General features: G+C 38.3%; 1 protein-coding gene across 1 annotated transcript; it reads left to right on the top strand.

Moving 5' to 3' along the window:
• The first annotated feature begins 6,781 nt into the window (after positions 1-6,781).
• LOC116121152 (NAC domain-containing protein 86-like) lies at positions 6,782-11,322 on the top strand. The gene is made up of 7 exons (XM_031407093.1): positions 6,782-6,845; positions 6,921-7,197; positions 8,151-8,428; positions 8,989-9,315; positions 9,562-10,005; positions 10,292-10,370; positions 10,474-11,322. Exons 2-7 carry the CDS (start codon positions 7,041-7,043, stop codon positions 11,124-11,126), a joined length of 1,938 nt encoding a protein of 645 aa, XP_031262953.1. The 5' UTR covers positions 6,782-6,845; positions 6,921-7,040; the 3' UTR covers positions 11,127-11,322.
• The last annotated feature ends 5,143 nt before the right edge of the window (positions 11,323-16,465 follow it).

Consider the following 16,465-nt stretch of genomic DNA (forward strand, 5'->3'; position numbering starts at 1 on the left):
TCTCATTTTTCTCTCTTTCATTTTTTTTTCTTTTTACCATGGCTGCCGTGGTTGACTGGGGCCATAAAGACAACCAAATATGGATGGCCACGTGGGTACAATGCTGGCCAGAACTGGTCGACTGTGTAGCCCATGTGGTTGGCTAGATCTAGCTGCCCACATAGGCCATGCCAGCAGCTAGATCTGGGTGAGTTTTGAGTGGATTTTAGAATGAGTTTTATGGTGGCTTTTGTTGTGAGTTATGCTAGATTTTAAGGTTGTGGGAGATGTTTGATGGTGGTTGGGAGATGGTTGGCTTTTGTTGTTGTGTTGTTATTGTTTTATGTTATGGTCATTGTTGTTTTGAGAGATTCTTGGCTATGTTTTGAGTGAATTCTTGGCTATGTCTTGCAAGATTGCGTTGAATAAGAAGTCAGTTAGAGCTTTGGAATTATAATTTTCATTAAATACACGAGCAGTTCACGAGTTCGAACCGGCTTGAGCTCGAGCATCGTTTCTAGCTCGCGAGCTAGAGCTCAAGCACGAGTATCCAAGTTTGAACGAGTGTGGCTCGAACTCGAGCTCGCCATTGTCCATCACGAGTTGATCTCGAGCCACGAGATACTCGGCTTGGCTCGGCTCGTAAACACCCCTTGTTATATATATATATATATATANTTACCGTAAACAACTCCGGAATCTGCAAAAAGAGAACCACCGTTGCTCAAGGAAACTGGAACAAAGAAGAAGAAAAGAAAAGGAAAAAGATGGTAGAAAAATGGAGGAAAACGTGAAATGGGAGATGAACAATCCGCTCCCTCAGTTTTATGGAAGAAAACTGACAAAGTTAGACACATGGCAGCCCGCGACTGGCAAAAGGTCAAAGAGACTCTTCATTTTCCCGCCTCCAAAATGAAGGGTTGATCGCCACCGTACACGTGGCAGGGATCCACGGCACCTAGGAAACCCTAACACCATACGGAAGCCATGCTTAACCGCCCTTCCTTCCCGATTGAGCCAACATGTGACCACCGAAATGAACCCTGCATGCTTCCATGCCCAGGAGATTCTCCCGACCAGTCGACTAGCTTGGAACAGTCCAACCTGTTTTTCCCCTCGAGACGATCGAGGTAAGAGGTCTCGCCCATTCGGCCTTCTATAACAGACGAGTGGTCGACCAAGTGTCAAGTTCGTACAACCCATTCGGCTCTATGGCATCCAGTAAAGACAACCTCGTGGGATCACCCAAGCATCCGCCACATGGTCAAGCAAGCCGGTCGAGTAGATTTCTACCACTCATTTGCCCTAACCACCTCAACCAAACGCATCTTCAATTGGTGTCTGGCTTACTCACTCAACCTGGCATACCGATCGAGTACACCTGAGATAACATGCTTTTTCATTTTTCACTCGGTCGGACACATCGAGCGGATACGTGTACCCCAGATGTTTCGTTTTGATCTTAGTCCGCTCAACCTCGCACACCAATCCGCCACACCCCCTTGAGTTGGTTGCACAATTCGGCTCGGCAAAGTACACCGAATAACCCTTGACCACAAATCATCCGCATCAGACCGGTTAGTTACGCCAACAATCGGTCATCCGAGAAGGCGACTGAATACGCCTCGCTCGCCTTCTACTCTCTGACTTAAGAAAACCTTAACTGAGAGAGTGGGGGGCGAACTGTTAGGGCCAAAAATCATCCTCGGCCCAAATGGGAAAACGGGTCTGACAATGAGGAAAAGACCAGGCCTAATCCCGATGCGGCCCAATCCAAAACTCACCGGATTAGGCCCATTTGATACAAGGTACAGTCAGCCCAAACCATCAGGACACAAGCCTCCTAATCCCAGTTCACTTCTTGGATCTGTGAACGAATTCAGAGCCCACGGCCACCTACAGATCACATTCCTATTCGAACACTGACAAAGTAGTCCACTATCACCCCGACTCCTCCAAGGTCCATGTCAGAGCCATACTTGGACTTCCTTCCATGCCAGGATAAGAGGATCAAAGGATATATCCCTAGAGGAAACGGATTGCTACGAGGACTCCCAATCCCACTATGATTGGGAGACCAGATAGTCACTGTTTAAACAGAGGTCAGCCCTCTCACAAGGCAGATTACACTACACCTTCAGACCCCAGAGTTCCCGCTTGAGAACTTCATATCACAGCCGTAGTCACAGTCCCTGACTAGACTTCTGGTAACCTCTCTACTCCCTAGCCCTCACTAAATTAGCCTCTTTCAGTCTTGCTGACTTGAGCGTCAGAGTGCCTATGGCAAACACTACCCCGGTGTTTTCCGTCGCTTCACGTTTGTTTCTCTACGTGTGCAGGTACAGTAGATCGCTAGTGGCCTCAACCTTACGGGATCAGACCCTCCTTCCGTATAGGTAGATTTTTACGTCTACAATAACTACTCTTATACGGTTTTGAATAATGGCATCGTTGGAAATGCAGCAAAATGGAAATTGCAAATGTTGTCCAAGTACAGTGTTTCTTAACATGTATTGTTTGTATAGATATTAATTAAAATGTATTTGTTTTGCAGGTCATTAACCAAAAAAACGACACAAGCCAAGATGTCGTTTTAATTGCGACATGCTGCAATCTAACACGACACCTACTTAAATTGTTCAATGAAAACGACATAAAGGAACGTGTCGCTTCATTCAATCGCATTTGTGTAATACACCGTAGTAAAATAAATAGTGTTGTTTAATGGATCGAATATGTATGAAGAGGTACTAAACAATGCCGTGCTTTCTCGGTTTTCCAAACCGATGTGGAATTGGTGTCGTTCAGAAGGAATGACATTCGTAAGGCGATATTAAAGAGTTGCCGTGTCATGGTGTTGTAGTTCATAAATACGTAAGACTCATAACGATCATTCTTCAGGTGTCGTATATGAGAAACAACATAAAACTAGTGTTGTTTATGTTGTCAAACGTCAACATGATATTTGTGTCGTATTTAAGAGATGACGTCGATATATATATTGTTGTTTTTACTTAATATTAATACGACAGGAACTAAATGTCGTATTTCAGAAACAACCATTATGGTGTCGTTATACAGTTAGTTTATTTTTTTTGCAGACAGGGTGAGTACGACATTTTCTATGTGGGAGTATGATGATTTGAACCAGTGTTTTCTGACGGTGTTAGAGTACAAACATTGATGACTGTTATCAACTATCAAGTTTTTTTTAATAAGATTATTGTTGATTTATGAATTTATTTTAAAATTTTAGGAGATTACAACTATGGGCTTGCAACAGAAAAAATGTGCATAATGATTAGATAATGCTTTTTTTAAATAAAAAATAATAATTAATCCAACAATATCCGAGGACAAAAAACATAATGTAACATTTTAAGACCCTATTCCTTATTAAATTTATATACATGAAGAACAGACTAATCAACCAAGAAGCCGATGTGAATACTCTTCTTGTTTTTTCTTTTTTCTTTTTTCTTTTTCTTCTTTAAAAAATAAAATAAAATAAAAATAAAAATAAAAAAAAGGTTGAATGCCTATGTCACGACTGGTAGGTCTCCAGCCTTGGTTCATAATAGTGGACCTTTCTTAACAGAAACAGAAAACAATCTTATGGTAGGCAAAGAGATAAGAAGAAACGATAGCCTACTTTTAATTTCTTTAATATTAGTTATTATTTCTTCGCTTTCTCTTTTCCTCTTCTGGTCATTTAATTGATTCATGTTTGAAGTCGAAGTTTCTTGGCCTCCCATTCAGACCTATAAAGAAAATATACTCACGAGGTTTCCCCAGCTTTCTTTCGGCTACAGTTTCTTATACCAGTAATCATAGTTTATTTAAAATGCATTTTTTGCCAATAATATAATGCAAAATTCTGATCATGCAATTGGCTCCAAAGCGTGTTCAAACGTGCTTTGCTATTGCTTTTGCGAGAGAATATAAACCAGAACCTTCCTTTTCATCAAATGATTGTTAATATATTGAATATAATAAATAAATAAACCGACCGAGTAATTATTTAAATTAAGCAAACATATTTCGTGATGTTAATTGATATGTTCTTTTGATTAAAAAGGAATTATATCAAATAAAATGATCCCATTACTTGAAAAATAACTAAATTGCATGGATAATTCACTTTTAAAATCTTGTCACATATATACTCTATCTTAAAAATTGATAATCTAGAATACAAACGCTGTGATATCAATTCATATATATTTTTTATTATTTTATTAAATGATCGTCTAGAATACAAATGATGTGATTAATTGATATGTTTTTTATCTTAATTTTTCCTAATGTAGACCTATTTATGAGACATATCTAATTAATGATGTTATTCAGATAAATTTATTTAATATGAAATATCACACTCATAACATTGGATTTTTAATATTTTATGTTAAACTTATTAAAGAAAAAAATAAATTAGGGTTATTAGAAATAAAATGTTTCATTACAAAAACCCATTTAAATAATTTTTTTTTTTTTTTGTTTGGACAAAACATTAAATATAGAATGCGTGATGGAATTGTCATTTTAATTTTTCTACATTAAAAGTGGGTAAACTATATCGACTCAAATATTTTACACTAATTTGTAGTCATTAATTCATCATAATCCAATAATTTGGGACAAAAATGAACTAATTTCAACTTCCTATATAACATCTATTGGATTATAGTATATCCATGATCAATAATTTGTGTCCCAATTTAGATCAAACTTTTAAGTTGTTATACCATAATGCTTTGAAATACCTTTTACATATATTGAATTATGCAAAAAATATTTACAATTTTTAATTAATAAAGCATAAAATAATCTTGAAAATGATAGAAAAAAGTTGTGTTCTTAATCTTAAAAACATATTTCAAACCAATAAAAAGGTTTAAAATGCCAGCAATTACTTTGCAACCTAAGGATAAAATGTCGTGAATTATTTAAATTAAGTAGTTTGACGGGAGAAATCAAATATATTTGAGTCTTATTGATAAAATTGGGAAAATAATAATAATAATAATAATAAGAAGAAGAAGAAGAAGAAGAAGAAGAAGAAGAAGACGAAGAAGGGGGCAAGAAAACATAAGGCTTTTGGTAAGTTGAGTGATGGATTAAGAGAATAAAAATGTTGTCCTATCTTAGTAAAGAAAAACCTGTTAAAAGGGAAAAGTATGGATTGCCCTAAAGGAAAAGTATGTCACTCTCCAACTCATCCCATTTTGCTACGTGGATATTCTCTTTACTTCACATGCTAAAGCTGGTCCCACATGACCCTCTTCCCCGTAGTCTCTCAATTCCTCGCCCTCGCTTTTCTTTATTCATCTATATTATTATCACCCCTTAGTTGCTCCATTCACAGACTTTGGAATGAATAATACTATTATATCAAGTATTATGTTAACGATTTTCAACTTAAATTCTGACGATAAATTTATTACGAATATTGAATTTGATAAGTATTTTTTTGGGCTATTTGAAAAAATTCTAAAGTATTACATTACAATGGCTAGATTGATGATATATACATCAATTAATCATCACTTAATTTTATTTGGTTTAATGAATAGATATAGTTATTCTATTGTAATCCAATGAACTTCATAGTGAAATTGAAAGTAATATTTTTATGTCACCTTAACAACTTCTTTAACCATTATTATATATAAAAAAAATAAACTTTTAATTATAATTCGAAATTTTTCTCATGATAAATTGTTCTTCTTGTATGATAAAGTTTATAATATAATGGAACTAAGTTCTCAAATCATATTGTTATTAGTACTTTTTTTTTTTGGTTTAATATATTTATTTTGACAAAATGCAATACTTTCTTTCTAATCAATTTGTTTGAAAATTTCTAAAGAACAAAAAAGTTGGAGATTCTACTAGACTTGGTTGTTGTCATGGAATTAGTAGGTTCCATTATTCCTCTTTTAAACTTTTTCTAGTACCTTGTAATTCACAAAGTTCCACTCAAAATTTATGGAGTCTAATTATCACATTTCCAATGATTTAATTAAAAAGAACATATATTTTTTTTATCTCATATTTGATGTCACAATTTATAATTAAAGATTCATTGATTATGAATTTTTGCATAAATAAAAAATATCAATGTTAAAGATTCATTAATCCCATATATTATATAGACCAAATCATCTATTCCATTTAAAAAAAAAAAAAAAAAAAAAAGCAATCAATCTTAACAGAGCGAGATATATATAAATTAGTACCAATTAGAGAGCCGATCACCCAAGACAAAAAGAAAAGATGGAGAAGGAGAAGATCTATAAAGAATGATATTACTTTAAAGAATACTATAATGATCGGCGATTAAAATGGATAGAGTGCATATATAGGTAAGGAAAGGAAATATAAGCACGTGGAAAGTGAGAAAATTTTCAGTTAAAAACGCCGCCGAAATTCGTTGTCCACAGCTGATCGTTAATGTAGATACCTGTTCTTACATGTGAAGGCGGGAAATGTATCGAATCAGGTTTAACCACGTGGATATCTTATTCCAAGAAAGGACATGTCCGAAGCATCGGATAATTGGAGAGAGAATGAGACAAAAATTATTTTATTAATTAACAAATTTTGTTCAACCAAAGAAAGAGCTAGAGATGAGTGTTGAGCTTGAAAGAAAAGATAACAAGAATCATTGATGAGAAAGGAAGGACCAAAAGATAAAGAGGCTAAGGAATTTAGGGGGTGGCAGCCTCCCCAATTGCTTTGCTTTTTCTACCTTTTTTTCTCATCAAAACCCCCCGAACATTTTTATCTTTGCATATCCCTGAGCTCTCTCTCTCTCTCTCTCAATTCAGTTCTCTCTCCCTTTGAACTTTCTTTTGATTAAGGTTGGTTCTCTCCCTCCCTCCCTTTCAAATTTCAATGCTTAGATTGATAACTAATTCTATAAGTGTTTTGTGCAGTTGATTGTAAAGATTAATCCTTGTTAATAGAGGCTGGTTTCTTTGTTTTTGGTTACGAGACCGGTCACCCGAATCTTTTATATATCAACATCAGAAGAAGTTCACCAAACAGATACATACATGGCTCCTGTTTCATTGCCTCCTGGCTTTCGTTTCCATCCAACAGACGAGGAACTCGTCGCCTATTATCTCAAGAGAAAAATCAATGGTCGTAGGATTGAATTAGAGATCATCCCTGAAGTTGATCTCTACAAGTGTGAACCTTGGGACTTACCAGGTATTTTCCTTTTCGCATTGCCTTCATCATTCTGAGTTTGATTTTTGAAAGAAAATTAACAATGCTGTAGCTTGTTACTCACTAGGTTGTCGGTTCAAAACTTTAATTCAATTGGTTAATTAAAATCCTCTCCAAGATATCTATAAAATACTCAGAAGAATTACACGAAAAGGAAAGTATAAAGAATATTATCTAGAAATGGCTACGTAATATGAAACTTCTAATCAGTAATCTCAACACCTAAGCCTTCTGTCGAGAACCTGTTACTCATGCATTAAATTAAGAACTCCACAGAACTTTTAAAAAAGTTAAAATAGCATGGATTTTCTTTTTGTTTGATTGTTATTCTCGTACATGTTTATACAAATTAATTACATGCTTTATAATTAGTCAAATATCTTAAACTTTTGCATGAAATATCTTAAGTACAATCAGAAACTATAAGGAACAGGTCCCACGAAGATGTTTTCTTTCTTTTCAATTTATTTTTCTTCGGTTGCTTTCTCTTGAGGTAATGTATAAAACAAGCTGCATGAAAGACCAAGTCAAAAAGTACGTGCGAATTAAAGTATTACTTTGTTGCGAGAGATGAGTTTCAAGCTATGCTTTGCATCTCTCTCATAAATTTTATAACACTCGTCAATATTATAATAATTTATCTCTTTTAATATAATTACTTTTGAATTACCGTATAGTTTCCTTGGAGTAGAGGTTTCATAGTCTTTATGTATTTCCTATGATTTATTACGTTTATATTATGAATTATATCAATATTCTGTTTTCCACTTAAAAATATATTTTTTTTTTTCCTTCTAGGCATTAGTTTCAGGTAAAAATGGCAAGATTTTGGTACAGCTCCAACAATCAAATATGCAAATTTAATTTAATGTAGTTTAGTTCATTTTCTTTTGAATTTTTAAAATTTAAAGAAGTGAATTAAAATATATATGCAGGGAAGTCATTATTACCCAGCAAAGACCTGGAGTGGTATTTCTTCAGTCCTCGTGATCGCAAGTACCCCAATGGATCAAGAACAAATCGTGCAACCAAAGCTGGATATTGGAAGGCCACAGGGAAAGATAGAAAAGTGAACTCTCAGACTCGTTCTGTGGGCATGAAGAAAACCCTAGTTTACTATCGAGGGAGAGCCCCACATGGCATTCGGACTCACTGGGTCATGCATGAATATCGCCTTGATGAGCGAGAATGTGAAACTGATTCAGGTTTGCAGGTGAGCTTTTTTTTGCTTTTCTTTAATTTACTTAAATTCTTATTATTCTCTAACATAACCAGTGCATGAAAGGGACGGAGTCATTAAGGGCTGAGTGGTGGCTCATGCTCCCGCTGATCTTAAAAATTTAAGTTAATCCCCTTCTATTTTGTATTTGTAACAGAAGTCCCATTTCTTCTATGAAAGTACCATTTTTCCATGTTTTGATTTTTTTTCTTCAACCTCCAATATCTTAAAAGTTTTGATTTTTTTTTTTTTTCACTCTTATGATTGAATGTAGTTTACATCAATATTAACAACCACAATATTTTATAATTTCAATTATTTTTTTCTCTTATGACTAAATTCTTCACCTATACAAAATAGATGTATTGGTTGGTGTCTCGAGTTTCAAATTCTATATATGGTCAAATATTTGTACTTTAGATATTTCAAATTTCTTTTAATTTGCCCCCAGTGAACAAAATCCTGACTCCATCACTCAGTTATGAATTATTTTCTTTGATCAATATTAAACTAATAAATTCATTTTTATTAATATTTTGTTTAATCCTTTCCAGGATGCATATGCTCTTTGTCGTGTGTTCAAGAAGAGTGCAATTGCTCCGAAGGTTGGGGAGCATTATGCTCCTACAACTAGTAATCAAATGATGAACGAACATTCTTCCGGGGACATTGGTTTGTATTCAGAGAGACGATGCGATGGTTTTGATAGCTCAGGATATCCAATGGCATATGGAACATGTTTACCCAGCAATGCCAATGGATCATCAATTGATCTCAGTGGGACACAGGACGGAAAATGGACACAGTTCTTATCAGATGAGGTGCTCGGCTATACAAGTCCATTGTCAAATTATGGAACCACTTCATACCATCCTTCCAAGGTAAATTGTTTTGGTGAAACAATTTTCTAAAGTTGAAATATTAATAGCTCTTCTCTAATCCAAACATTCTAAAATTTTTAACCTGCGAATCAAAGGTAAGCAATTAATCATTTATTTTACAAAGCCAACAATCAAAAGTGAGCGAGTAAAGGCTGACCTTTGATCCGTATGTTAAAAATTTTAGAACATTAGCCTCGAAGAATTATATCCTACAATAATAAAATGTGTAATTGATTTTTTTTACAGATTGATATAGCGATAGAGTGTGCAAAGGTGCAACATCGGCTCTCGCTGCCTCCATTGGAGGTGGAAGATTTCTCTCAAGTTGGCTTCACGGACTTCAAAATGCCGCACTCGCACTCAACTTCCTCACTGGGAGGCACAAATGAGGGAAATATACTGCAGGAAATTCTTTCAGTTTCTCATACATCACAACAACTCATCAATCAGTCCAACCTTCAAGATACATGGGGTGGAAATTACGCCCATGCTGATGGTTTTAGTTTTATAACTGGGGAAGATAATCATTATAATCCAAGTAATGATATGAGTTGTGTCAGATATAATGACAAGTCATGGGAAGATCTGAATACTAGGTCAATAGAAATCGGAGACTTGGATGAAGAAATCAAGCCAGAGAGGATGGTGGAGAATTTGAGATGGGTAGGAATGTCCAAGGATTTGGAGAAGGTATGTTTACCTTAAAATTCTATCTTTTTTCATTAATTTGATAAAAATATTATATTAAATTAACGTACAAATATATATATCACATCTATACTAAACAATAAAATTATGTTACATATATATTTATTTTATATGTATTCTATTTTTTCTAATTATTGTACTGATTAATAATGCTTGAAGTGAATGGATATAACAGGATTTTATAAAATGAATGTATGAATCATGAAATAATAATAATTTTTTCATTAATTAAAATTTCTCATCGAGTTTTTTTTTTCCTTTGTCGCAGAGTTTTATGGAAGAGCAGAAGGTTGTTCCCATAGAAAATATTTCAAGTTTCCAAAGAACAGAAGTTCATGAAGCTCAAGGTATTGCTATATATAATAATTAATTAATGCATCTTACACCTTCCTTTCTATGTTGGCATAAAATTTTTCTCGTTTTCTAATTTGAAAAGTTCCTTACGTTCAGGTGAAACTTCGCATAATAGCTGTTTGGGATTCAATGACTCAGAAATAAATGATTTTTCACTTGGGTTCATCGTCGATGAACCCAATGGGAACAATCTAGATCATGAAGACATTGCAGATGGATTTGCAAGTTCACCAAGCTTTGAGGTGGTCGAGGAAATTAAGGTGAATCATGGAATGTTTGTTTCGACCCGCCAAGTAGCAGACACATTCTTTCACCAAATAGTGCCTTCGCAGACAGTTCAAGTCCACCTTAACCCAGTGATCACAAACAACTCATCAATAGAGAAGGTTGAGAAACAATTCATTAGGCATGAGAAACCAGGCTCTTTCTTCAGAAAGTTCACCAAATTCATGAAGCTATGGAAGGAACTAGCAATTGCAGTTGTCTGTGTGGTGGCATTTGATCTCTTAATGCTTCTTTTTCATGTTGGGGAAAGTGAGAAATTGATGGATGGCTTCACTGTAAGTGGTAGTGTGAAAGATGAAGGCTGCTCTAACGATTTGAAGGTGATGAAGAAAAAGCCAGCGGGAGATAAAAATTTCTTTGTTAATGTAAGGAGCGGTGGGCATCATTCTATTGTATTTTTGAAGAAATTAGGGCTTTTCCTCACCATTACCTTGGCTTTATGTACCATGTGGGCAACAGCTTAGTTACCTGATCTTGAGTACTGTTGACATCCTTGTTTGTTTTACTCCTAACTGTAGTTGATAATTTTGGGAAGGGATAAGATGAACCTTCTCCAAAATTGGAGGCTGATCATCTTAATTAATACTTGTGTTGTATACTGATACCTTAATTGAATTATTGTATTTTAATGGATATTTTAATAAAAATTCATATTTTAAAGCTACTGTATCTTTTATTTACTGAATGCAAACTGATCATTATACACCATAATCTATAAATTCTGTCAATTTGTGTTTCTTTTCCATCCAGGGATATCATTCTAAACTCCTTGAGGTTAGCCTAAAAGCCAATAACCCCAAGTTTTGAATCACATTCCAACCATACGAACGAGCAACCGCGCACACACACACACACACATATATATATGCGGTGCAATAACTATAATCATCAATGCGGAGCGGAATGAAGTTTGAGTGAAGTTTGGATACAAAACGAAGCCACAAAGCAGCATGGCAATCTCCTTTCTTGGTCATTGAGTCGTAGATTTATGTCGCAGCGAATCACCTGTATTAACAGACTATACATAAACACTATATTAACTCACGGTATACACGAACACTATGGTAACTGTGATGTAGATGTAGTTTTTTGTGTACTCGAAACATTCAACTTGTACTAATATCAACAAAGTTTTGTACAACTTATAATTAATTTTGCTTATTCTGTTTTTTATTCACTGAGAAATAATGTTTTGGAATAATTATGTTATTCTTTGTAAAAGTTTTCATGTTTATAATTGTAGATGCAAAAATCTATCTTTACAAAAAGGGGGACTGATCCCGTGAGGTTGAGGCCACTAGCGATCTGCTACACCTGCACACGTAAGGAAACAAGCATGAAGCAGACGAAAAACACCAAGGTGGTGTTTTCCATAGGCACTCCGACGTTCAAGTCAGCAAGGCTGAGTGAAGCTAGTTTAGTGAGGGTTAAGGAGAAGAAAGTTTACCGGAAGTCTAGTCGGGGACTGTGACTACGGTTGTAATGCGGAGTTCTTGAGGGTGGGAACTTTGAGGTTTGAAGGTGTAATGTTTCCATCCCTTGTGAGAGGGTTGGCCTCTGTTTAAATAGTGACTGTATGGTCTTCGAATCCTGGTGGGACTGGGAGTCCTTGCAATGGTGGTCCTCCTAAAGAGTGGAGCCTTGGGCTCCCTTATCTGCGCAGGAAAGGGAGTCCTAGCGTGCCTAAGATACGAACCTTACACGAATTGGGATAGTAACTTACTTCCTTAGTAGAGTTCAAGTAGCACTGTAGTTCGTAGGCGACCGTGGGCTCTGAGTTGATCGTAAGTCCAGAGGGTGTTCTAGGATCAGGAGGCTTGGCCTAGATGGTGAGGAACTAGGAAAGAACATCAGACGGGTGTCATCTGCAGCACTCTGAGTTAGGCCCCATTGGAATTGGGCCTAAGCATTTCAGCTTTGTTGAAGGTGTCTTCGTCTTTGGGCTTGTCTAGGCTGAGGACATTTTTTGACCCTAACAGTTTGCCCCTCACTCTCTGAGTTAAGGTGTGTTTAGCTTAGAAAGTAGACTGCTTAGAGATGACTCTGGTCGGCCTTCTAGACCAACCGGTTGAACTTACGAATATGCTACTGCTCTGTTCCTTGGAACGAATGGGGTGAGCTCTTGTTGCCGGTGGGGAATCTGGTATGCCAGTGTACCTAGGCGAGATGAAACATAGTCACGGATGCGTTTGGTATGTCTGACTGAGTGGAAAGTTGAGTGGACCATGTCAGACTCGTTCAGTGTATCGAGATGAGGGGAAGCATGAGAGAATCTGTACGAAATCTCCTCACTCGGTCTGCCCTCTTGAGCAAGAAGGTGTGCGAATCCTCCCATGGTGTATTCGTTCGGTATGCCGGGTGGATGGCTATGTGAGTTGTCCCCTAAAGTGACTTGACTCGGTATAACGAGCCAGGTTAGTAGGCGTATGAGGTATAATTTAATGCGTGCCTGGTTGGTGCTTCCTGCAGAGCAAGGTACGTTATCTTCAACTGGGTAGTAGTGCCTTAGGCTGATTGGTTGAATCCGAGCGGAGGGGTGTACGTATGTTTAAAATCGGGGAAACTTTTTCATTCGGTCGGGATGATCGAGGGGTGAAGTCAAGGTTTTGCTAAGCAATGTTCGATATGAGGCTGGAGAACTAAGGCTGGACAATCAATGAAAACGATGGTAACCCCGCTCGGTCGGATGAACCGAGCGAGTGGTTACCTTTCGAGAACAAGCCGCGGCTAGATTAACCATCTCTCGACACGTGTACGATTGAGGCATTTTCTGAATTCGGCGGGGGGGAATCAAAATCACGCAGTTCTCGATGACAAGTCATAGGTTGCCATGTGTTAGCTCTGACATCTTTTTGCTGATAAATATGTGGGGGCGATCGCTTGTTTCATCTTCTCACTTCCTTTTCTTTCACTTTGTGTTTTCCTCTAAAATTTGGGTTCTCTTCGCAACTTTGAAGGATTTCGGGATTTTGGCCATTTCTATAGTAAAAAACTTCTTCCTTTATGCTCTTTTCTGTTTAGTTTCTTGTTTTCTTCGTTTCTGTGGTGTTTTTTGGAGAGATTGAGCAAAAGTTTGGAAAGTTTTGGTGGGTTTGGTGGCTTTTGAAAGGTTTTGCCAGATTTTTTGGAGGTGTCATGTTTTATTTTTAGAATAGGCTTGAATTTTGGGTTGAACGGAAAAGGTAGACGAAATATTTTTTATTGGCGATTGACGGTGGTTTTTCTGGGTTTTTTTTTGGATTTTTAGAAGATGGAACCGTTTTATATAAGTGTCCCATTCGGCTCGTCTCGGTCTGCCTGACCGAGTAGAGTGCGGTGTTCGACTGGGTTTTGAAGTTTGAGTCTTCTTGGATCGACGAGTTCTCCAAACTAAGTAGTCAAGGTTGCTAGGCTAGTTCTTGGTCATCCGGACAGAGTCAAAGGTAGATTTGGAGTTGAAAAATTTGGTGTTTGGAGATCGAGTACTCAGTGACTCGGGGCGAGTGGGCATCAGGTGGTTGCATTTTGGATAGGGAATCGGTCGGTTGTTCAGGTCAAGCAGTGATCAAGTGGTGCCAGTTTTTGGAGAGGGAGTCAATCGGTGGTGCGGGGTGAGTAAGGCCTTAGAAGAGGTAGGCTCTGAATTGGAGGAAGTTAGTCGCCTAGGGCGAGTGGGTGGACTGCTTAATGTCTAGGTCAGGATCAAGCGATTTGAGTGGGGCCGAGCCAGAAGTTGGGGATGAGTACGAGAATGCCTCGACCATGGTGATGATGCCCGAAGGTGAGGGCATTCCGATCGATATACCGACCAAGGTGAATGTGGCTGCCCTTGGGACGAGTGGCGCCAACCCGAGTGATGACGAGTCTGACAGGCAGGGGGGAGTGGGGAAGACTCCGATGGAATTAGTGATTCTGGAGTTCACTTTCCTCCGGTAGTGGCTCTGAGGACTAGCCGAGTCGACCTGGCGGTGGAATACTAAGCTGGGATTATCCGCCCATTCTGAAGGACAATGATGTGTGGTGGATCCGGACAATGTATCACATTCTGGATTCCATCAAGATCAGGGCGTTGTGGTCGTACGAGCGGGTCGACTAGGAGGGGAAAGGCTAGGTGAGCGCCTATGAGAAATGGTTCCACAATGGGCTGAGGTTTCCCATCCCTCGCTTTGTATGGGAGGTCTTGAACCATTTCATGATTGTTCTGTCCCAGCTTATGCCAAATGGATAGAGGTTATTGATGGATCTAGAGGACCTTTGTGTGCGAAACTAGGTGATGTTTAGGCTGCACGAGTTGCTGTATTCGTATTTCCTAAAGGAGAATGACAAGGACAAAGGTTGGTACCTGATAAACCTTAGGCATGATCGAGCTCACCTCATGACCGACCTCTGGTTGAGTGACAAGAACTGGAAGGATAGGTACTTTTTTATGAGGGGTGATGCGGTCTTCGGGGAGAGAGGCCAGGGTGAGATTTCGTGTACTTGGCGAGCCACTGGTGAGAAACTTTGTCTTTACCTTGGATTTTGATTACTAAAATCTTATTGTGTTTCTTCTTTGCAGATCTTGAATTCAATCGAGCCGGGCAGAGTAGGGACGGCTTAGACGTGTAGACCTAGAAGATTCTAGCCATTCCAAAAGTGCAGAGTGATTGGCGGGTGGTGTTGGAGGAAGCTAACCTCAGGAAAAGTCATCTTTGGGCCAGAGTAAGAGCGATCCAGCGAGGTATCCCCTTCCTCTTGCTGAAGCAAACCTAGAGTGTGCTGCTAACTCGCTACTACAATCATACTTTGTATGGTAAGTCGAGGCTGAACCCACTAACTGTTAAAGAGTTTGCAATTGCAGAAAAGCTGATGAAGAAGCTGACCGTCCCAAATGCAAGTGAGTCTATCGCGAGACGTCACGAGAAACGGAAGAGGGAATCCTCGGCCAAAGAGGAGAGAAGAGCTGAGGATGCAGTGGTGACTTCACTAAGTCATCAACCTGCGGTCGGAGTTGAGTCGTCTAAGACCGTGGTCTTAGGTGAGGAGACTGAGATGATTACTTTTAGCATCCTAGCTTCTGTGTTGACCTACTCGGATGCGGCTTCCATAAGCTAATTGGCAGACTCATTTCTGTTCCCAGTGGACGAGACTTGTTTGAACCAGATGAGTACGGTCGCGGCCGTTGACTAGGGGGTTTCCCATGCTTTTCGGGTATAAGCCGAAGTTTTAGTTTATTGTGTTTGTTGTGGTCGTATACTAATCAAGTTGTTTTGTTATACATGATTCACTAGCAGCTTGCACCTGAGGAAGTCAATTGTGTCGTAAGAGAAGAGGATAGAGGATGTATCCAAATCAAATGCCAATTTGCGCCAAAGAAAGACGGCAGCCCAAAAAGCCAAACGAGAGAGCTAGTAGCTTTTGAGAGAGGTTGAGGCTGAGTTGGATTGACTAAGGAGGGAGCTGGCCGAGAAGAATGCAGAGGTCGAGTCCCTGACGGAGCAGTGCCTCAGCATTGTTGATGACGCCTTCATCAAGGCTAAGGGAGAGATCATGCTTGAGTACAAGGCTGGGAACACCTCTCATTGGAACCCGGATGAGGACATCTAACTTCTACGGGAGATAAAGGAGGAGGAGGAGGAGGCTGTTACTCGCGTGGAGGAGCAGGTTGGTAACCAGATTCTCGACCTTGCTAGCCAGCCAGGTCAGTTGATCACAAAGGATATAGGCGACTAGGTTGCGGGGACGAGCACTAGGGTCAGTGATAAGATGACCGAGTCAGAGATTGGTGAGACGACTCACACTGATGACGTGGTCCATGATGCCTCTTAGGATTATTATTTTTTAA

This window comes from Pistacia vera, unplaced genomic scaffold (genome assembly GCF_008641045.1).
Source record: "Pistacia vera cultivar Batoury unplaced genomic scaffold, PisVer_v2 Contig968, whole genome shotgun sequence".
Lineage (NCBI taxonomy): Eukaryota > Viridiplantae > Streptophyta > Magnoliopsida > Sapindales > Anacardiaceae > Pistacia > Pistacia vera.